We start from the raw sequence: 24,235 nt of genomic DNA on the forward strand, positions 1-24,235 counted from the left end.
TAAAATTACACCCTCAGATGAATGCAACGCTCGTATGACCAGTTTTGATGGGACTGCAGATTTACATTCAAGATGAATTGGCCATGTGCAACACTGTACTCTGGATTATCAAAGCTCTACGTCAAACAGCACAACAAGACATGTGATGGAGAAAACAAATAAACTAGTTACACGATGACTATTTTCTATCCCCTGGTGATTGTGTCAGCATTTGTGATTAATATCATTTTAAATTAGGATGCTGTGAACGGTGCCAGAGGGCGGGACAGAGGGCCAGATGTTTGTTGCAGCTGGATCATTCAGATGACGTCAGTTTATTTAACTGTGGGCGACCGTCCCGAGATTGTCTAAAGTCTATGTGAGGTCCTGTTATTGCCCTATGAAGAAAAGGCTAAAAAAACATATACGGAGAAAGTTTAAAACAATAAAATAATAGTAAAGCAGATGTTATGTTGATTCTGAAACTTTATCTGAAGTGAAAGTGAAGTTCTTGGTTTGGAAAAGTGTCGGTCGCAAAGGGACACAAATTCAGGTGAAGGGTGAGAATGTGGAAATGTTAAAAAGTGCATTTGGGGTCAGTTTAGCCGTGAACTAGTGAGTGGTTACTATTCTGACGGGGCAGCCTCGTGATTAATGGATTCTTAAGAGATGCTAATGCAGACGTTTCACTCACTCGCTGTTTTTTTCATAAAAAACATCAATGGTGTTATCTGAATGGATTTAATCATTTATTCTCCCAACACTAACGTTTAGCTGCATTAAGGCTTTTTTCTTTTCTAGATATATATTTAAAAAAAAAAACAGAAAACATAACACTGTTTACTCAAATGTAGGCACCTGTAAAAAAATAAACAATAATTTTAATACTCATTGTACAACTCTGACTGACTGAGGTGGCATCGCTCGCCGCTTCTCTTGGCGAGCGCATCTCGCAGTCGCCGTGTCTCTGTGGCGACCGGCAGCTCATTGGCCGGCCGGCGCTCGCATCTGCCCTCAGAGGGTCTGATTGGAGGGTTGAGGCAGAGAGCCGCTGCCCTCGTAGTCCAGGGTGAGGGGCAGCGCCTGCAGGACCACCCCGGCGCTCTGCGGGGTGCTAGTCTGTGTGGTGGGGGGGCTCCCGGTGGTGCTGGCCTGCACCTTGGGCTTCAGTGTCTGTGGGGAGAGAGGGAGGTAGCCTTGTGCCTGGAAAATGTCCTCCTCCTCTTCGGGGTCCAGGCCCAGGCCGAGACCCCGAGGGCCGCTCACCTCCACGTGGCCGAGCCCGGGCTCCAGCTGGTTGTCGTGCCGGGACTCCAGCTCCGTCAGTCCGTTCCCGCTGAACACGTCTCCTTCCAGCTCCTCCAGCTGTCGCGCCCACGTGTCGCTCTGCAAGATGAGCTCGTCTCTCCTCGGGCCGGACGACGATGCGGCCACTGGTGACGGCGACCGACCTGCGACCCGCTCCGGAAGGTCGTTCACAACAGACTCCAGTTTCCTCTCCAGCACGGGCCTGGGTGTGGGTGGTGCTGGTGGTGTTTCACTGGGGGTGGGGGTGGTGAGGCGGACCTCTGGGGCCGGGCCCGGCCAGACCAACTCTCCGCCGCTGCCCTCGTCAAAGCCTCCGCCCCCGGCCCCGGAGCCCAGCTCTGGCAGGGTGGAGTCGTCGAGCTTATGGGTTCGGTTGAATTTGTTTAAAACGTGTCGCAGTGCAAACATATTATCTACATCCTTCTGAAAGTTGACCCAGTCTTCTGGGCTGGGGCTGTAGTCGGGCCTACTTTCATAAAGGCTTTCGTTTAGGCTATACAGATCCTCCAGTCCCTGCCAGTTCACCACCTCGTCCGTCAGGTTGGGCAGTTTAACCCTGTCGTCCGTCCCATATTGGTTGTGTGCTGCCGGAGAGACAGAAACAAGAGGAGGGTGAGGATCGGAACAGACGGCTAGCTCAGAGTTGACTCACACAGCATGCAGTAATGCCCTGCTTCCGCCTCGCTGTAAAGAAGCCAGCTGCATGGGGTTTGAGGCCCCAAGCAAAACACACTCACACACAAACACACACTCTGTCTCACACACACACACACACACACACACACACACTTGAAAGGAGCATCAGATAAACTATGTAAACACAGCATCCACATAAAGCTCAAGCCATGAGTAGTGCAAACACATGCTGCCTTAGAAATTCACATTAAAGAGTCAGACTGAAAAGAAAAATATTTAAAGATCCATCATCGCAGGCTAACACGCTAAGCTGCACAGGAACAACGTCAGAGCAAAGTTAACGAGAAGCCTGAACTGAGCTGAAATGCAAAGTCGGGCAAACCTGGAATAAGAATAAGAATAAGAACAGAAGAGAAAACCAAAAAAAAAAGGTAAAGAACAAAACAAGATGCTCAGAAGCAAAGAAAACGAGTCCGCTGATGAACAGTGAATCCCCAGCAAAAAAATAAAGCTACAGAAATTGAAAGTGCTCAGCAGTAGAGGCAAATAAAAAGACAAAAATGGCTTCAGCGAAAGGCTAAAAATCGGAGTCTGGCTCAGTTTGACGTCTGCAAGTTAAAAACCGAGGAGAAAGTAGAATCAGTGCCACATTTATGCAGCTTTCCCTGTGAGGTGATCTGGACTAACTACTGCAGCTAGAGACGAGTGGACACAGGCTCAGGGACTCACAGGACGGGGGGGCTCGGTCTCCTCTTTGGATGCTGCTGCCGCCTGGTTAGCAGGTGCCAGAAACAGAGGTCAAAAAAGGTCAGTGGGGGGGACTCAGGTGTCCGATCTACTACTAGCTGATGGGCGAGATGTTCACTCTAATGTGAGGATGACTGTGTGTTGGCGGCATGGAGGGTGACGTTAAAAATAAAAAGCAGTTGGACGTTTTGGGAAAACAAAAAAAAAGCCAATCGTCTGGTTTCCACAGAAACGTCCAACTCCTTTTGGGTGGAATGTGATGCATGAGTGGGGGGGGGTGATGAAGTATCATGCAGTGTCATTCATGTGCACTTGATGCTCAGGTTGATCCCAAGTCGATGCACTTTTCAGCATCTCCCTTTTAAGACGTCCTCGTTTCTATTTAGCCATGCTACGTTAAGAATAGCTGAAAATCCATTTTGAAACATCTGCGATAAATGCTGCAGGAGCAAAAGGTGTGAAAATATTGGGCACAGAATTTTTGAGATGCTTCTCTCATGTTGGAATAGACGGCAGATGAAGGTGAAGGCACAGACATGACAACAAATGAAGCTGCTTGAATGAAAAACAAAACTTTTTTGTAACAGTTGTTAGCGTGTCCCCAGCATGCAGCCACAGATCAGACCAAGCGCCGGCACTCCACGGATGGATGGATGGATTAGTGGGAATAATAATAATGAGGCAGTTCAGGGCCATGCAGGTTGTTAAAGAAAAAAAAGCCACTGAAGATAAAATAAAATTGGGTGGATACCTGTGTGGCTCATAGCTTCCTCCATCTTTACCTCCTGATCGGAAAAATAGAAGCAATCGATTGTTAATGCTTTGATTCAGGGAGTCGTGGGGAGGGAAATAAAAAAAAGAAGATCATTCACTCTGGAGATTTCCTCATGCACGGCTGCTACTCCCTACGGAGAAATGCGATTATTGCATGATCAGAGGGAGGAGAAGGAAGAGAACAAGGGGGAGAAGAGTGTGTGACCGGAGCTGAATGGAGAGATGAGGAGCGATCGCAGTGGAGTGGTTTGTGTGACGGAGAGAGGCCGACTGGGTTTCCCCTCCAGAGCAAAAACACACAAGGTGATAATCAGGGTTTAAAGTGAAACACCACAAACAGATGCGAGCGACTGCCCGATCCATTTCACCCCACGGTTCAAACTCTAATAATCTATTTCTCCAACGAAAACATCACTTGGTGTAACCACAACAGCAATTTCCCCTGGTCCGGGGGGGCTGGCGTCCCCCCCGAGCGAGGGCAGCCGGAGCCAGTGAGAGACTTTCAGCTGCTGTGTGACGTGTTGGCACGGTTCTGACGAGTCCGGCGTGCCAGCACTGAAACACAATCAGTTGTGTGAGAGCAGCTTGGCCGCCCCCGTGCTCCGCTCTCCAGCTGGTGATTACAGACATGAAGTTTTTATTCATAAACAACGCAGCCGCTTCATGCCACACACGAACGCCACGGCTCAGCCTCACGGGCTCGGGTCATGGAGATACTGACTAATTAGCTCCGTCGATCCGAGGTCTGCTGGTCGTAAAATGAAATGATCGTGACTGGTTATAACAGCCGTGCACGTCAGGCTCCGATTGCCGTGATGACAGCATCCTCCAAATAATCTCCCTCGCACTAAGTGAGTCACAAAGAGGAAAGTGGCCAAGACGCACAACTGGAACATGGTCTCATTCTAACTGTACCGACTGCAGTGTGCTTTAAATCAAAACACTGGGGCTGTGTATGTGGGGAGGGGAGGGGTGCATTATTCCAGCAGGATGGTCCTGGACTGAGAGAGAGAAAGTCATGAGTGAGTGTGTGTGTGTGTGTGTGTGTCTGTGTGTGTGTGTGTGTGTGTGTGTGTGTCATAATGAGATACACATCAAACAAAACATCAACAGAGAACACACACAAGACTCGGTGATGATTTCGCCGACCTCCACCTGAAACTCCCCAAACACATGCAGCATGCAGATACAGTATGTGCAAACACACACACAGACACACAAACACACACAATTGAAACCGAAACAGATTCAAAACACAGCAGAGGATTATAATGAAATCTCACAAATAAAATATACCCCCTCAATTATTATTTCATGTTCTTCTAACGCAAATTAAAATATATTCATCTATAAACGCAGATTGTCTGGTTCAACTTTAAACTTCACTCTAATTCCCCTTTGTGTAAGAATCTGTTTCAGTCATCGTTGGGTGTGACGACGAAATCCACTCAATCCAGTGCATGGTGACCGGTCGGTAGGTCCAAACATCTCATTGTGTACTTGTTGGGGCGTTAGAAAGTCTGAAGTGAGAGTTTTACCTGTGTCCTGTCCTTTAGGTCGGGGGTTACACTGCTTGTATCCCTGACAACTTCTCATCTCCATGAGCTGAGCGTGCAGCGAGTTCAGCACGTCCCGGTCCACGGCGTACACGGCGTTGGTCAGCTGCCAAACACATCAGTCTTGTATCAGTGTCGTGGATCATGTTTGTGAGAATAATATGTTTATATTCATATTCATACCTCTACTATATATCATATCATACTCTCTGTATATTCTTGTTTACATAAGTCTATATACACATATTTATTTATACATGTGTACATGTTATAATTACTATTATTATATCACCATTACTATTATTATTATATATACTGTTGCTGCCATTATTACCATATACTGCTTTTATATTGGTATAATTACTATCATATATAAATATATATTATGTTATATTATATACTATATATACTGTACTATTCTTATATACTGTCTAACAATACCATTACCATCATATCATCAGTACTTTTACCATCATCTTGCCAATGCACCTTATCTACCTATTTTATTGTATTTTATCTTGTGCTTCTGTTTTTTTATTCTTTCTACCTCAATATTTTTAATTTTATTCTATTGTATTGTATTGTATTTTATTGTATTCAAATATACCGGCTGCTATGACAACTTAATTTCCCTTCGGGGATGAATAAAGTACTCTATCTATCTATCTATCTATCTATCTATCTATCTATCTATCTATCTATCTATCTATCTATCTATCTATCTATCTATCTATCTATCTATCTATCTATCTATCTATCTATCTATCTATCTATCTATCTATCTATCTATCTATCTATCTATCTATCTATCTATCTATCTATCTTTCAACAAGAATTGTACTAATCCTAAAAGCAGACTTTTACAATGCAGGAGCCAATGAAAAAACGAGCAGATGGACACAGACAACAACACCTGGATCCTGACAGTAGAGCAGATGTTCACCCACCTGGTAGGGGTCACTGTTGAGGTCAAAGTACTCCAGGAAGCCGGTGGAAAACTCGCAGAACAGCGTGTTGTGGGTCTCGTTGATGGTTCTCAGGCACCAGTAGGTGTTGTTGTTGGAACTGGTGCAAGCGCAGAATCCGCCCACTAGACAGGAACACAGAGTCGGTCAGAGTCTGTGCAACTAGTAATGTCTGAACAGATTTAGTTTGAAACAGCTAAAGAAAGAGGATGTGGAACACTAGTGGATCGCTTGCTGTTACCAAATTTGAATTAATCTAAATTGTTGTAAGAGAAGGAGAGTTGATATTAAGAAACACATCTGAAGGTAAAATGTATTTCTTCCCTCCCTGTGTCAGTGCTCTCGAACAAGGCTTGTTCCCTTTTTGGAAAACCCTGACCCTCCTCCATCAAACCATAATTTATTTTCCTAACAACAGAGACTGGAGCTTCTTCTGAGTGACCCTCCTGTGCTGTGAGGAGCCTGAAGTGAATATACATACATGACCAGAAAGGAGCGGTCTGCCAGTGGTCGTTGTTGTGCGCGAAGCATGTGAGTCCGGGCAGGCTGCAGTCGTCTCCCTTCCTCTGCCGCTTCTTCTCCTTCCTCTCCTTTTTCCGTCTCCGGATCTCATTGTACAACTGAGCCTTCCCGTCGATTTCCTGAGCAGCCTCCCTGTGGAGCAGACAGTATTAGAAACAGCAGGGACGTAAATATGCCTGGCCTCAGAGCGGCGGAGGGTCTGGAGGGGACTTCCAGAAGGCCTCACTGCTGCCAGGCTATGACAGTCTGTTTACTCTCATGTTTAAGCTCTTAGAATGTCCAATTTTCTCTGGGTTGACATTACAGCCACTGTTCTCTTCTTCATCCCTGACTGAACTCAAAAAAGACACAGGAAAAAAAAACAACAGCTGCTTTGTATTGACATGATCTGTTCTCAATGTTTCCTGGTGCAAGTTGATCGCTGTGTTTGAGCGACTGACTGATTTCCTCTTTGTTGAGTCATTCCATCTTTGCATGCGACTCAATCACTTCCAGACACACACACACACACACACACAATGACATGGCTCCTTCAGAAACCTGTGTGAGTTTTCGGTTCACAAACATCATGGACTTATAACAGCACACACGCACACATGCTGGACTGGTCATCTGAAATCTTTAGTAAGAAGGTCACATGTTTGGACCTGACATGCAAGGACCATGCAGACATCCAACATTATTAAACACAATGTTCACACACACGATGCAGATTCCATGGTCAGTGTTAATCTACAGGTGAAGGGGTGACACTAAATGGGCGGATCGAAGGGGAAACTCACTTAAAGGGATGGAGCTGATCACTCCTGCTCTTCAATCTCTCTCCCTTGTTTCTGTCTCCTTTGATATAATAGCTGGTTTTATAAACAGAGACACAGACTAAGCACCGTGGAAGAAAACTTTATGACCGTGCAGTCCAACATGGTTCAGCCTGAGGCCTTGAAACACACTGTACATAACTAATAAGTCAGAAGAGAGAGTATTTCTGCAGTGAAAAGTAAATAACAAACCCTTTCTTTCCACAGTCACACTCCTCTGGTCGTGTCCTCTTCAGGTGGCCTCTCACTTCCCTCAGGTTTTTGATTTTGTCTTGAAGCGCTTCGATCTGGGAAAAACAAACACTTTATACTATCTGTTGTGACAATTCCTTGAACTCTAACAAAACAAGCATCCCAGTGGAGTGCTTTGAAAACCACAGCCAAAGATTTGTTCTCACCTCCTGGTCCACGTAGCTCTTGTGGTCTTTCCAGGCTCGGGATGATTGGTAGATTTCTCTTTCACAATGGACACTGTCATTCATCAGAATATAACACCTGAAAGAGACGAAGAAAAACCTGTTACACACTCTCCTTTTGACAGACGTGCAGTATAAAGGCAGGGGAGAAGTGAAGTTAGATTAAGGTTTCCATTGAGAGAGGGACCGAGATGGATTTCTTACTTGTGTGTGACTTTCACAGAGTGAGGGTATCCCACAGCATTCGTATCGTCGGCCAGCATTTCCTCTGATCCGTCGTCTGTCCCCAGATCAAACTCTGGTCCCTCTTGGGTGTGATGACGCTTGGAGATGACACGGCGGCGGACAGCTGACTGGTCATCCGCTTGCAGATCAATGTCATAAATCTGTCCCTCGAACTCAACAGACAGAGACCTGGTGGGCCGGGTGTGAACGAAACGTGGCCGATACCCTATAAAAATAAATAAAATAGAAACCAATCAAGTAATAAGTTCAGCAATGTTCTCATCATCCCATTTTATTCTGTTTATTTTGAATCAAACCTGGGTTCAACTTTCAGGCCATTTCTAGGGTAGTTAATTCCCCCATTGCACTCTCTTTAAGATACACTAGAGGGCGTCAAAGCACAATCACAACTTACAGTAAATACACAAGTTGTAGGATTTTTGCTTTTTCCATGGATCTGATCAGCAAAAATATTTAGGCGTCAATACCATAAGAAAAGTAAAGAATAAGCTGCACGTTGACTAAAGCAGTTTGTCCCCGGGCCGATGTTCTACCCTTGAACCGAAAGGATCCTTCAAAGCTATGAATCCAAACCTGCATGACTTCAATTTAACTCCATATTTTATTAGAAAAGAACACATTTATCATGCTTTCAACACATATTCAGTAGGTCCTTTGTCCACATGTACTCACGGTGTCCAGATGAGGAGGAGAACTGACGATGGGAGCGGCGTTCCGCTCTGGAGGGTTTGAAGAGCGCACCCCCGCAGTCACAGCCCCTCTCTCTGTTGTCATAACTGCTGCGAGGCTTCAGGCTGCGCGCCCTCTTCCTGGAGCCCTCTTTCGATCCACCCTTACACTTCTGGATCCTCCACTTTCCTGAAATCTCCTCCACACAGTGCCATTTCTGCAAGGAAAAATAGGGAGATCAACTGTTTAATTTCTCGATTCTCAGACAATTAACACAATTAAAAGTATCCTTGACCTGAATTCCTGTAAGACCTTCCCCTTTGTTTCTTTAGCGATGAAAAGATTGTCTTGGCCCAGTTAATGTGTTGTAGATGTTAACAATATGAAAACTGTAATCTCAGGTTTCACTGCAAAGCCTCTGGTTTTGTAGCGATTTTAGAAAACTTGAGAAAATCATTCCTCTGACAGACGCATCAGGCAAATCTCCGCCTGTGGGAAAGAGTTACATCCAAAAGAAGCAGGAAAGACAAACCAAAACGACCACATGAAATGAATTGGGTCTGTCTGGTGTCTAGAAAACAAAGTGGAAACCCCTATCACTCTCACACGAGGTATGTCCACGCCAAGTGCGTCACCGGCGAATTTATGTAAATACGTATCCACGCACTCACTTACATCCTCCGTCTTTCTTTCTAAACACTCATTCCCACCAGGAAAAGAAAGTTGAGACTAATTGCCTTGAACAGTGCCACTGGTTAGGTTTAGTATAAATGGAAGAGACACATCTCCAGAGCGCAGGACAGATGATCAGTGGTGAATGTGGGAATGAGAGTGTAAAAACAAAAAGCATCTGTTAGGAAAATCAGGTTTCTTTTATAAGGCTCATATAAAGAACTAACGGACCAACAGAGCTATTAAATCAGCATTAAACAAGACACGAGGGAGCGAGAGATGTATTGATGAAAACAATCTCCCTCTTTCCTCCTCCAGACCCCCTGTGAGGGTTTTTAAGGCTTTACAGTTCAATTGCAGCGGCAGAACATAGATGGATGGAGAACTGAGGAGAGGAGCGGTTGGTTGGGAGCAGACATGAACGACCATGCGAGCTGAAACACGAGTGGGGTCAGTGGAAGAGTCCAAAGAACCACAAGTCCCTCACACTTTTGTGTGCCCCCCGAAAAACATGCAGTAACAGAGGTTGCTCCACGTCCCTGGTGAGTAGATCTGGCGCAGCCACAATAAACCCATGCAGCTATCGCTTGATCGATTCCAACGTACCGCAACAACAAGACGGCAGAGGCTGAGCTCTGAAGAAATCTGCTCTGTCTGAACCAAGATGCGGTCGTATTGAAAGGACATCAAGGTTTTCAGGCTTTTCAAAAACAAAACTTCTCTCGTTCTGAATTAAATCTGTTTCAAATGTAAGGTTTGAGGTTTTATTACAGTGAAGCAGAGGGTGGTTTGAATCAAGGTTATTTTCTGCGACAGGGAGGTGAGTTGGCATAGAAGAGGAAAATATACAGTTGATAGAATAGACTGCAATATACAGAATGAGTACAATGAAATAAAGAAGGGGACTGCACTTGCCTGCAGTGTGTGAGCAACATGTCCCCTGTAATTGTGTAAGAAACACTCCAGTGACTTTGAGGCTGCTCACTGGGTGGCCATGATCATCAAGCCAGAGGGGCCATTTATGACCAAATGCAGCAGCATAATATGATGTATACACTGTCTAGAGAGTATCTAGTGATCACACCAGTTGCAAGGCCTCTCAACACGTTCAGACCCATGAGTACTCTGTAGTTACGACTACATTATTACATGAGGAGTCAGCACCACACCTATCTTCAAACTCAGGCTTTTATTTTGACCTCAGTTACACACCAGTTAAGTTTCTTGATGGTATCTTGTACGGACGTGACGCAATTGGGAAGACACAAATCTGTCCACAGAAAGACAGTCCACATTTTGTCATAATCACACACACACACGCACACGCACACAACGGGGGAAACAATACCAGCCCCACTGTTGCGGCTGGTAGTAATTACAGCCCCAAGAAGACACAAAGCTGTACCCACGCGCTCTCACATGCATACACACAAAACAACACACACTCCGGCTGCTGAGTTCAACTCGAATTGCTCCATTGCTGTATTTAATAACTGATTGTTACAAACACACATTTATAAGACCATAAAACGGATCTGGGTTGCATTAGTGATGCCCTCAGAGACTCTGCCTGTCATTTAACGCTACCTGAAACTTGTAACAATTTGCATTGTTCTGGTCTGTCTGCTCCAAGGCCGCGTACTGTACCACTTGGATGTTGTTCTGCCAGAAAATTAATGGGTAAGGATGAAAGTACCAGAAGTACCAACAAATTAATGCGCCACAAAAAAGTGGTAAAGGCTCCAATTACAAAGCGGCTGGTGCACTGTAAATGACTACTTCACCCGCGGCGGGTTCTGCAGAACAGTTCAACAGGCAGCATGGAGGCCTCTTCAACGGTGGTACTCATGACTGTCAGGACAGAACTGACTCCACTTTTCCACAAGTGGATATCAGGGGCATTTCTTTCTGTCCACAACTGTTTTGCAGACACAAGTTTTTTCTTTTACACTTTTACATTGGCGCGTCTGTTTTACCTGTCCGGGCTGTTCACAGGGTGTCTGGAACTCGGCCTGCTGGCAGGTCTCTTTGACCTTCTTGTACTTGGGCAGACTGTTGGTGTGCTGAGTGGTCACCGAGTCTTCCTTCTTCCTCAGGATCTTTCTGCACGACACAAACAAGAATGAGGAGAAAAGTCATCACCCATAAAAATGAAGACGTGTTCAGGGATTCATTATTGCTGCTAAACTATTAAAGTATCACTGAACTAAAACAAGCTGAATTGAAGTTTTCTTTACTTGAAGAGTATTTCCTGTTGTTTTTCATTCTGTCACAGCGCTGTGTGCTTCTCATGCTTACAGCCAGTGAATGGATAGATTATGTAGCATCTGTGTTTGCCAGACGGTCTGGGCATAGCGCTCAGCTCCAAGCTGTTTGACCTCGGCTTGGCATCACATTCAACTGCCCTGCCACCTTCTCCTCTGCCACCACAAGGACTGGCCGAGTCTCTGCTAAGGCTATGCCAAACCCCCCCCCCCCATCCAATCCCCTCCTGTATCCCCAACAACTCTCTGCCAACATGGCCCGGCTGCTCATGACCCACAGACAGAGAGACGGCGACAACGTAGCAAAGAACAACCTGTCCTCTTCAAGAGTTGGGCCGTTGTTTTGACCAATTCCTGTCTGCCACACAGCTCCAGGGGAGAGGGGCCAATGTTCACACACCGGCCTGGCAGTGGTCTCTTGTCTTTAGCCATGGGTGATTAAAGAGCTAACAGTTGCTGTCGGTGTCAGTCCCTGATGGCTGCGTTACGTAGATGATTAGATCCTCAAATAAAATAGTCAGTCCCAGCTGTCAGTCAGGATTTGGCAGGCTCGGAGATACAGTACTGTGAGGTCATGTGAGGAAGTTAAATCACAGAGCATATCACATGATCAGTGAGAGAACTGTATGACAAAACATTAGCTTCTGTGTGTGCCGCCCCATCTGTGTCTGAGTGACAGAGTGAAAGGTCTGTGGAGGCTAATCTCAGCATTAGGAGACAAGCGCACAAGCAGACAGCCCTTATAAACAGTGTGGATTAATGGCGGAATGGATTAAAAGAGCTAATGCCACGACGGGTCAAATGTCACTTTTTTCATTTCATACACAGCGGACCACGTCCAGCCAGTTCTTCTGTCGCATAAACACACGCCAGGGGGAGACTGATGTGCATGTGCGGCGGCAGAGCTGACTGGCTCTTTTCTTTTGTACTCTTGGATTCTGCAGATGTTAAGGCACTTGTTGGCAAATGAGCAAATAATTGGAAAGTACATGGAAGGGCCAAGTCAGTGATTTGGGGGAAAAAATAGGGATTGTGAGTAAATGATTGTGGGGGGAAAAGGCAGTGACCTCCTGTAATATACAGTATCAATAAACATTCTGCCGACACAATCTGGTCTCAACCAGGGTAACTGTTCTGTCCACTTTCATCCCCCTCCCTTCTGCTTTCATATTTGTTCATTTGAAACCTTTTCTCATTGGTTACCTGTGTCAGGTGAAGACAAGATTGATGGGATTATATGTCAGGTTTCTGTCAGTGTTCCCCTGGCATTAGCACAGCTTAACATGTTAAGTGAACAAAAGTAGGCTGTCAGATTGGAGGTATCATTCTCTGCAATGTATCTGGCAGCAGATGAGAGGTTAAATAAAGAACTGACAGGGTTTGTGAGAGAGACACGTACGGTATGCGATCGCGTGCCCTACACAGGAAAAAAAAAGTCTTGGGGAAACAGCGAAGCGTTGGCTGAAGTGTGGCTGCTGCATTCCACACTGGGAGGGCTGGTGACATGTCCTGTGAGTGGACCGTGTGTGAGCCTTCCAGCCATTCCTCAGGTAACATCATCCTGAGCCTGGCTAGCTTTTGTTTATTTTGCGTGGGTCTTGCTCTGCCATGTTACTGAAATGCATCTTCCGTCTGTCGCAGCCAGCGCACAAACAGGAGGCTGAGTCAGGTTTGGGGCCCCGTTCAGAAGACCCCTTCAGAAGACAAAGACTCTGCTTGTCTTTCTTGTAAATGAGAAAGTGACCTGGTTACACATGTATCAGTGCCTCTTGCGTGAACTGATATAATTTGCCAGCAGCTTAAAGCTTTACCACACAGCTCTGGATGTTGCAACCTCTTCTAGCGTCAGTGCCTTACAAGCTGGCCGGAGTGAGGAAATGTCTGTCAGCTCACAAATAATTGGGAAAACGGCTGGGTCGCTGAAAGAGCTAATATTTGGGGTTCACTGAAATGCGTTGTGAAGTTTGTGTGACACACACTGCTCTAAAATGACATGGATGTGTTTGTGGTGTCGAAAAGAAATAAAGAACTCCAGTTTACCCTCGTTCCACCAGGAATGTGTCTCTCCAGACTTTGGGTTTCCGGTTGGGTTTGAATCTGGGAAAACAAAGCGCAAAAAAGTATTATAGAATTCATATGGCCTAGGCACTCACCATCAAGTACAATATGTTGCTAGCCAACATCATTGAAGTTGATCTGCTCTTTGCGCATTAAACGGATTGTCTCAAATCTTTCTGTCTGTCTCTGTTCCTGTGGAAATTTTTTCCAAGAAACAATGTGTCTGACCTGAGTTGTTTTTCTCTTGTATGTAGATATAATAACAATAGCAGTCTGTGCCTTCTAATGCCTCAAGTAAAGAACATGATTCTGCATGCATATTGGGTTTTTTGCGGACACACAATTGATGATTCAAGTTGCATTACGAGAATCTTCATAAGATGAACCCCAGCCAAAGTCCCTCAGCCAAGGAAAAGATGCCAAATTGCCCTGAATCCACTTTGTGCTCAGCTGGAGTCAAAGTGATCATTTGGGCCATGGACATTTGCATTCGCTCACAAACGGCCAATGAGCAAAACTGATGCAAATATCATGCCCACTGTCTAATTACTGTACAAAACATATATTACACCATGGCATACAGACCTATTGCCAGTCCTTTCCTGTTCCAGCAGCTTCAGAATTGACTTTCCATCCATGTCTGGAGGCGTGTCCAGCCCAGCGATGTGGAGAATCGTAGGAGCTAAGTCGATGTTCAGCACCAGATGAGGGTTTCTGAAAAAGAGGGTGTAACATTAAATTGGCAAAATCTTCTGAAATACATACCAGATGTAAATAACTTGAAAAATGTAATTAATTTTCAGGAACTAAGTGAAGAACATTAAGATCAAGCAGTACAGTACATCCTTGACCTTTCACAATGTGGACAAACACTGATCATGATTTTAGTTGATTCTTACACTGCCCCTTGCTCAATATTGGGTCCTCTCAGGAAGAACGGCACACGGATGTCGAAGTCATACGGCATCGATTTGCCCTTGACCAGCCCAAACTGACCGATGTGGTAGCCATGGTCTGCTGTATAAATAATATAAGTGTTTTCCAGTTCTCCAGTTTCCTCCAGCATTTCAAAAACCTAAAGTGTAGGGAAGATGGAGAAAACAAGTATTTAGAACAACTACATGCCACATAACAAACAATTAATAAACAAAAGATTAAAGCTCAGAAATTATACTTTTTAAAATATAGAATTTACACAAAAAAACTAACCTTCTGCACTGAGTCATCCACAGACATGAGTGTCTGCAGCCTTTTCCTGTGGAGAAAGTTGGTGAACTCCATGTGGATGGGTCTCATGGGGCCCGTGTACTGCATGATCCAGTGTTTGTCCATATTTGGGGCATAGTTGTAGCTGGGGGTGCTGGGGAGCACAGAGGAGGGAGAGAAAAGCAAGTGTGTTAAAATATGGTTTGTACTGGGGATTGAGGAGACATGCACGTATACTGAGTGCATAATGAACATTGTGGTAAGTATATTTATGGATGTCTGTCTGCATGTGAGTTATCAGAGTAACAGCCACGAAAAGACCATTTATAACCCCCCCTCAAACACCTGTCTGCTACTTTTCACAAAGTGCTGCTCAGTAACAGGTGCCACAGTTGTCCATTGCCTTAGACACGCATCAATAGCTGCTCTGTTTGTTGAAGGAAATGTCTTAATACTTAGCAGCCAGCACCTTCGCAGCAGTTTTTCCACACCTCTGCCCGGCCATCTCTCCCCTCACACAGAGACGAGAGTCTCCTCGCTCCACTGCGCACTTGGCACAGACAAGTCATTTGAGGGTTGGCACATGCTTAAGAAAATAATAGGCCCCAAAGTCATGTTTGCAACAACTTCTGGAGCAAAAACTCAATAAGTCATGGTCATTTAAAATGGGGAGAATAACAAGAGAGGATAAACAGCAAAAGGCAGAGGAAGAGACAGTCCTGTTTGTGGAGTTATGGCGAGAGAAGCCGTTCAACCGTCTGAGGTACAAGCTGTAAAGTAAAGGAGGAAGGGATACCATAGACTACTGTATGAGATTGACTTTATGCCAGCAAAGTTTAAATTCACAGCAAAAGTGTACATAAATAATATACTGTAGGTATGTGTTGTGTGTAGGCCTCAGAATCTTAGGATGTGATTTTCACTTTAACAAAAAAGTAATTAATCCTAAAACAAACTATGAACGAACAGGCCTCTGCTCCTGAATAATCAGCCACTGGACAAAGTATCAAGATTTACTTAATGAAGACCTGCTATGGGAGCTTTACTGCTCTGATTGAGTGAGCTGCCTTCTGCCCTCGTTTCCTCAGGCCTGTTTTGTGAGAAGGGTGAACTCTTCACCCACCTAGCCAGGCGGTCTAATAAGCCCCACAAAGGGACCTGTCTCTAGGCAATTGGCCACCAAAGTATGGGGCTCTGGGCACAAGGGAACCAGGAATGCAGGGGTCACTGGAATGAAGCCAGTGCATAGGGGAGGTCACACCTGTCACCTGTCACATACAGGTTAGCGGTTTGTGGTATATTAGCCCTGTATTACAGACGCCCAGGGCCCATTCTTCACCCCAAAATACCTCCCGACCTTTCAAAACTTAACACAGACACATCCCGCATGAGGGTTAGTGACGATCCATGAAGCAACTTGTTGAGCTATAACCAGATTGATTCCATTCCCTCCCTGCTATAGAGACCTTGAGGAACCGCAACACCTCTACAGTTTTTAAAATAAGCAAGGCGGTGGAATACATCTAAGAGACAGGGTGAAAACACCTACACTAAGGAATGTTAATGACATTAACATCAAACCCTCCCCGGCTATTGTTGCTGTCAGGAGTACAGACGCTCATTTGATTTATGAGGCAGCTCCTCCTTCACTGCCACGCAGTCTCTTCCCTACTCTGTGCGTTGTACATTAGCTGTATATGGCATCTGATGCAAAGATAAAGAAGTGTCTGTCCAAATAAAGCTGCAGCAACTCCATCTCAAATGAAATTACAAAAACATAATCATTTATAAAGTAGAACTTGTCTGCACAAAATCTTCCTGTGGGGATTTGTTTCCCCATGTCTGTTATGGATGTGTGTTGTCAACAACCACCAAAACAAACGTGCTAACCACCTGTGCTGCTGCAGCAACCACACCGCATATTCCACACACACTGCACCTACACAAAATCACTGGGGCAACCCCTTTTGTCACCCTCAGGCCCCAGCTCCACCCCAAGCACCCGGAGGCTCGGAGTAAAAATAGATTAATAATGCCACAAAGGGTGTTCCAAGGCACACAATGCATTCTTCTCATCCAAGGAGCCGCGGGGAAAAAACGACTGATTGATATGGACAGGGTCAGGAAGTCCTTTGCGAAGCACACGTAAGGGGAGGGTGGACATAGCACGCAGGGATGAGAAAAACGAAACTAGGCGCTGGGAGACATGGGGGAAGAGATAAAGAGACGGAGAGAAACAGAGATGTAGAGATAGAGTGACAGACATAAGGCAAACAGACAGAGGGGAATGTTAAGTGGGATGAAAAGTGAGGAAACGAAAGCACAAGGAATTCTGGACAGGAACACCAGCCTTGTAGCCTTGAACCCCCCCCTGTTTCCCGTTGACAACACCCACCCCCAACCCAGTGGAGTGGTGCACCCTGGGAGCCAGTTGGAGGGTCAACCCAGAGATGGCAGGACGCGTTGCCATGGAAGGACCCAGAATATTGCAGAGCTGCCACAACTTGGCGATGAGCGTGGTGGGAGGCCAGTGCAAGCTTGGCATGAGCGGAGCACCATGAAAAAAGCCACCCCCAATCTTCTCCATGCTATGTGCCCCAGCTATTCTTGGATGATAAATCATTTTGATTTCATGCTTGCTGAGACGTCAGCACCAGCAGCTTGGCAGCAACCTGTCATCACTGGGGATTGAGGGGCGTGCGCACTGTAATAATGTTAGGTACGCCAAATCATAAAAACACACTTAGGGTGTTAAAGAAAAAAAATGTATATGGCAGAAGATGAAAGCTACAAGAATGTCAACAATAAATGGAAATTATTTTCACTCTATATTAACAGGGTTTAAAGCACGACACAGTTAGGTGTGTGTTTGAATGGTTGCAATCATGCGAGTGTGACTTACATGTGTTGAGAAGCATTCGGGAAGTGCTCCGAGTACTGAGGCGCCGAGTCTTCTGGGCCGTGAGGGGCAGCGTGACTGATGACCATCATGACGGGACGGTGAGGATACATCTTCTTGGAGATGCGGAAAAAGTTGGTGCTGTCGTTGGTGATCAGATCTGTGAAATAGTCCTGGAGGGAAGAGAAAAACCATTAGAGTTAATAAGCTCTCCTGAGGTAAACTCACACCTAGAGAAGGGTAAAAGTGAAGGTGGTGTTGAGGGAAAAATGCACAACAACACGAGCTTTGATAAAAACTCATTCGCAGTCCATTCACCATGACATGTTGCTTTCCCCCGTCCAGTCATTTTCAAATAAATGGAGAGGGGCCAGTGGGCATATGAACTGGGGCCATTGAGTACACTACAGTACCAATCTGTCGAGTCAACAGCTGGCAGCCTGCCGCTGTGTGTGCAAGTGCGAGAGTGTGCGTGCCTGAGTCTGTGTGTATGTGTATACAGTACATGGGCTGTTGCCTCATCAATGAATCTCTGCACTATTGAATGTGACACCGCTTGATGGTGAGAGGAGCCTGGCGCTCTCGAATGGTATGTTGTTATGACAGCTCCCACCCCCCCACCCCCCTACTCCTCTCCGGACTATCCGTTCCCCTTCTCCTATTTAGCTTCATTTGATTTTATTCCACTTTCCCTTAACAAGTCTTCTTTTCTTTCCCTCTCACTGATTCACTCTTGGAGACACAAATCAGACACAACAACCTCAAATCAGAAAACTAAAAATCTGAAATTTGTGTTTTGGAGATAGGGAGTACACAGGGTTCAGGACAACGGAATGAATCAAAGTGCAACCAATTGTTAAGATCGTAGACTCAGGAAATGTGAAACTGTCACAACAAACAGTCTGCCGATATTTAAACGAAACTTTTATGTGAGGCGTGATGGGGTGTTTTCTTGTTTCATGTCCAGAAGATCACACCCTAAACTAAACTCATAACTGCTTTTGCCAAGTTTCCAACAGAAGATTAACCATTCTACCTGCAGCTTTGGCATAATGCTGGTGCTGCCTGGCATACAACACAGGGATGGGTGTGCCAGGTTGAGAATGAAAGGGTAAAGGGTGATTTCCCTGAAGTGTCAGATGTGGGTTTGGCTGATTCATCCTGTCTCTATTAATAGGCTTTATAGCCAGGGCCAGCTTTAATGGCCTGGCAGCTGAACATGCCCATGGAGGCTGGTGATTGCGTGCACATGGAAAAGCGTTGCCATGTGCCCTCCAAAATCTGAGCCACTGCTGCTCAGGCCTCTGGCAGGTCAGAAGGAAGTGACAGTGTCAAGGGGAATGCCTGGGCAACAGTTGTAAAATGGTCAGGGGGGTGAAGAGTATCACTTTTCCCAGAACCATTTGGAGATGATTATTACTAAGTGGCAGTCACATTATACAAACACATTCACTTGTGGCTCAATTTCCTAATGACATACTTCCATTTAAACTGTGATTCTGAAATGTTAAACCTTTATGGTTTGACTGTCCATGCAGCAGGAAGCTGTGGCTTCAAATTTAAGAGATTAATTTCAAGGTGCTTGATCCCTGATCAGTAGAAACATATAGGGTCTGGCGCCCAACGCAGGCTGCCTTCTGTCTGTGTGACAGTTGTCTTCTGTCATGGAATCTTAAGAAATAAAAAGTGTAGGGATCATATTCAAAAACTAAAATCGCACACAAAAGGTCTTTGACAAAGGCTTTAACCTCGATGAACTCATCCCCTGCAGATGGAAAAACTGATGGAATCTAATTGGATGAAATCACAGGGTAGGTGCCTCATCTAATAAAAATGACTTTACGTGCCAGCTGCCGCCTCTGTGCAATATCAGGATCTTCTCACCCTGTGTGGATGCAAAGAGAAGAGCTGTGGTTGACCCAGTGGTGGCAGGTCGACCGGTTTTGGCAATAAATAGCGAATAATGTATCCATTTGGTGTTAAACCACCATCTGCTGACCAAACCATGTCATGTAAACACCTCGGCCTCATCTTGTGGGTAACTTTACACCTCAGTCCAAGTTGGCAGAGGAGTAGCAGTTCAAACATTTGTTTGTCCATCTTTCAGGCAGGCCATCTTGAAACTTGACTTGTATCCAAACTATAAACCCACCTCCCGGATTCCTCATGTCCCCTGCACTACGCTACCTGGGGAAGATACTGGCATGGAGCCGCAAAAACAAACTGACAGCTCATATAAAAACATTTGGGGAAGATTGATTACTGATGCCAACCAGCGCCACGAAAAGACCACAGTGTTCATTTCCAGAGTCTGACAGTGACAGAGTGAAATTCCCCCTACATTTTTTTTTATTGTATAGCACAAACACATTCACTAACTTCGCAGTCAACATTAAGAAGAAGAAAGTGGCAGACAGACAGACAGAGAGAGACAGAAACAAGTGCAAGGTGGTATTTATCACATGCAACATTGGCTTCTCATAAAGATGCTTTAACTTTACAGGATCTAAATGTAGAGGTAAAGCGTTTCATAATAAATGGATGCCAAGGAAAGAGGAGACGCCACCTCATGTCGGCTCATTCCCTCTAATTCTGGAATGAGAATTCCTACCGACCTGGATCACACCAATGTGATAAGTGAAGTGTTCCACTGTCTGTATTTATAAGTGAGTGGAACCTGCAATTTGTCAGGCGAACCCTTCATATTGAGTCATAATGGGAAACAAATGAGTAATTGAGTTAATGGTTCCTATTTAGAAATTATTGTAGCACATACCTTGGCATACTCAGCACCATGTTTCTCCTTGTAACCATTTCGACAGACGGTGTAATTATAGAAGCGGGAATTTTTGATCAATCCGACCCATTCGCGCCACCCAGGTGGGATGTAGCTGCCGTTGTACTCATTGAGGTACTTCCCGAAGAAGCCTGCAGAAGGGAAGGAGAGAGAAAGAAGGGTTTTCTTTAAATATGTAGTCTGAGGGAACCAGTGCATGTTTTGCTTTGTTTTATTATTCCTATAAAAACCTTAATTTTCTATGTCTGTATTGATTTATCTGCGTGTGAGTATATGACGCACAACATTTTTTTTTTTTTTGCACGTCTCTTTTTCTCTGGCTCAACTCTACAGGATTCTCGGATAGGCTGGGCAGGAAGCCAGCCTGTCCCAGAGAGGGCTAATTTCAGACTAACACATCAGCTCGAAAACCGCAGGCCACGCTGTAGCCCATAGGACCCCACTGAGCTGCCCAGTCCGACGCCTGCCCATCACTCAAAAAGAAACCGTCTGATAAGACAGTACAAAGACCTGGCACCAGGTCATGTTTGTATTGCACAGCAGACAGACAGGCAGGCACGGCGGTGGAGTCTAGCTTACTAATGTGAATATAGAATGACCGAGGGGTGACGGATGAGTGAAATGTTAACTTATACAGAAATGCCACTTGTGCCAAGTGTTTGTGTGTGCACGTCTTCACGTTCACCAACCTGTCCTGTAGCCGGTGTTGTTGAGGTACACAGCGAATGAGCGTGGCTCGTGCTGAGCTTGCCAGGAGGGCGACGAGCAGTTCTCATTGTTGGTGTAGGTGTTGTGGTTGTGGACGTACTTGCCCGTCAACATGGAGGATCGTGACGGGCAGCACATGGGTGTGGAAACAAAGGCATTGGTAAAACTAGTGCCCCCATCTTCCATGAGTTTACGGGTTTTATTCATCACCTGTAGAGAACCTGCAGGGTGAGGGATGGAGATCACTGCTGAGTGATGAAGACACTCTGAAATGTGTGACAATTTTTTTTAACAGAGAAAAAAGCATTTATCTGATTGAACAATTCAGTTTATTTAGATTACTTGACCTTTTCATACTGAATTCCCTAAGTGGAAAAATAATTAGAATTCAGCAGATGGCCATTCAGCTCCGGCTTATGGCCTCTATTTAATATTTCATGTGTGGAGGAAGACCACATAATCCTAATGCAAATACCCATAAAGACAAAGACTGTGATTAAGACAGCAAAAAGCGAAAAATAGGAAAACTCACTCATATCTTTGAAAATACAGTAAACAAAGGTTATTTTAAGTAAGAAAAAAATAAGACCCAAATAAAAAAGTAAATACGGCCCATATATTTCCTGGAAGGATGTGCGCCAGCCTTACCCAACTCAACATCCTGGTCGTCGGTCATAATGAGGATGATGTTGGGCCGGATGTTTCTGCGGTCTCTCTGGATGCGACCCCTCAGGCTCTGAGCCCTGGTGGTGGTGAAGGCCCAGCTGCCTGGAGCCCAGTCCAGGGACAAAAGGGCCAAGCAGACAAGCCACTGACTCAGCATGGCTCCTGAGATGACAGGAGATGGGATGGGTAGATGGAAGGATTAATGGAGAAGAGGTCCAGCCAGGCCACTCACTCACACCCGGGCAGCTCTCACAGCCGTGATTGACTGTAAGGAGACAGAAGGAGAAAACACATGGAGACATCACAAAAAGGAACATTGAGAAAAATAAAAAGGCAGATTTAAAGATGTAGAACTGAGAATTGCATTATAGTCCTAGAGCAAAAGGCTTCGATTCCTTCTAGGAACATTTCAGCATATTTACTTCACATAAATTGTGTTCATCTGGTCACAAATCACACTCAAACACAACAGTTTATCCATAAACAGAGAAGCCAAAAAAAGATTCCATGCCTAAGCCCTCAAGTCCGACAAAGAAAACTTACCCAACAGTTCAAACACATGTTGCGTGCTGACTGAAAAGACATCAGTACTTTCTCCTAAAAACAAAATCCCCCCCCAAACAACTCTCCTGACTTGAAATTAAATAAAAAAACAACTTGATCACAGCAACCCACGAAAACATTTCTAAAAATAGGGCAGTGCAGATCTACAAAAAATAAATCTCACCTCAGATAAAAGCATGTCTTTTTTGTTTCTCAAAGTATCCTTGTACTTTTTCCTTGTGTCTTCCACTCTCTCCCGTGTCACACAACACACACTCACACACAGGAAACTCTCCATCTCTGCAGGAGAGTTGTTGTTGGGCTAAGTGTGCCGAGACCGCGCCATTGGCTGTCGGCTCTCAAACACCCTGAGCCACTCTCCTGCATGAGCCAATCACCTTCCGCCTTCCACCTGTCACTCAAAAGTCACCCCCCGGGGAGTCAAGCGTGACAGAGGGTCGGTCGGAGGATGGGACCACACTAGGGGGGAGGGGGTAAGGGGGGTTAGGGGGCACAGGAGGCGGAGAGAGGGTTCCGCTACATTAACCCCAGTGCCACTGTCGCCAATCACAGATTACCACTGAATCATCACAACACTTCGGAGCCTCTTGCTCACTTACAATGTCATGGTTGTCCATAAAAGGTCTGCATAGTCTCTGCCTAAACGTCAGTGCCCAGTGTAAGATTGATATTAAACTTAACCCCGAGTTCGTTCCAACTTTAGAAAAAAATGTTTGAATAGACTTTGACCATCATTCTATCACTAAGAGATCACAAATTTAAATACAAATCAATTAATCCACTTTACAAGATTGAGTGCACAGGTAACATACAAAATGCAAGGATGATTTTAAGTTGGTAGATACGTTTTATGTAATAAGAATGAATGTGAAAAAAAATGGCTAGTGGTTATGAGGGTGAACCATGGAGATGTAATAATGAGTACTCCATCACTGCCTGTGAAAAAGTGCCTTCTGGGCAACAATCCCACTGAGCACCATACTGCTCCTTATTCTGAGGTAATGGCCTGAAAACAAATGGCAGGTCTATGACACCTGAGCCTGGTCAAACCTCACTGAGTGCCCCCCTCCTCCTATTCTCTCATTTACACTAAGGGCCAGTCCAAGAAACAGACTTGAAACTATAAATTAAAATAATTGATAATTTAGGAAGTCTGACACATAATGGAAGACACTATGGATGAGAATGTAAATCATTTTAAGGGGTGAATTAAAACTTCATGAATATTAACTAACCTGAATTTTGTAGACTGAGTATGTAGACAGCAGAGTGATAGTAGATAAAGAAACATGACATTCTATCAAGCAAGATGATTTCGACAGAATATACCTAGTATACTGTTTCATGTTTACTCCAAAAAAAACATGCATGAACACACAAAGGAAAATCCTGAATTACCACCTTTTACTGATGGAACACCATTGTAATTTTTTCAAGCCCCCCCAGCGACACATCTTAATGAATAGGTGAGAACAGTCGTGTTCTTGGCCTGGCTCTGCTTTGCTCATGAGCTCTTCCTCTGGTAAGAAGTTGCCTGTGATAAGCAGAGCGTCAGACGGAGCTTCAAGAGCACTTTGGTCTGTCCTGCGTTTCAGACGGGCAGCGTCTGGCCCAGCCAGGCCAGTCATCATGACAGCCCTGTGCAAACATTGGCGCCGTTTGGACAAACACCCCTCCAGCGCAGGGTGGTAGAGTGCACAGAACCTCACATTGAATTACACACACAACACAAACTACTCTACAAACATATGGTGACACGCAAAAA

General features: G+C 45.1%; 1 protein-coding gene across 1 annotated transcript; it reads right to left on the bottom strand.

Moving 5' to 3' along the window:
• Positions 1-828: 828 nt before the first annotated feature.
• On the bottom strand, positions 829-22,063 carry sulf1 (sulfatase 1). Its single transcript, XM_061093860.1, has 18 exons — positions 21,889-22,063; positions 21,222-21,461; positions 20,512-20,663; positions 17,739-17,908; positions 14,840-14,990; positions 14,530-14,705; positions 14,216-14,344; positions 13,613-13,669; positions 11,285-11,411; positions 8,640-8,853; positions 7,926-8,172; positions 7,704-7,800; positions 7,498-7,592; positions 7,270-7,341; positions 6,447-6,619; positions 5,948-6,090; positions 4,983-5,106; positions 829-1,871 (listed from the first exon to the last, which is right to left on the bottom strand). The coding sequence occupies exons 1-18, from the start codon at positions 22,061-22,063 to the stop codon at positions 994-996; spliced, it is 3,420 nt and encodes a 1,139-aa protein (XP_060949843.1). The 3' UTR covers positions 829-993.
• Positions 22,064-24,235: the final 2,172 nt, after the last annotated feature.

Source organism: Limanda limanda, chromosome 20 (assembly GCF_963576545.1).
Source record: "Limanda limanda chromosome 20, fLimLim1.1, whole genome shotgun sequence".
Taxonomy (NCBI): domain Eukaryota; kingdom Metazoa; phylum Chordata; class Actinopteri; order Pleuronectiformes; family Pleuronectidae; genus Limanda; species Limanda limanda.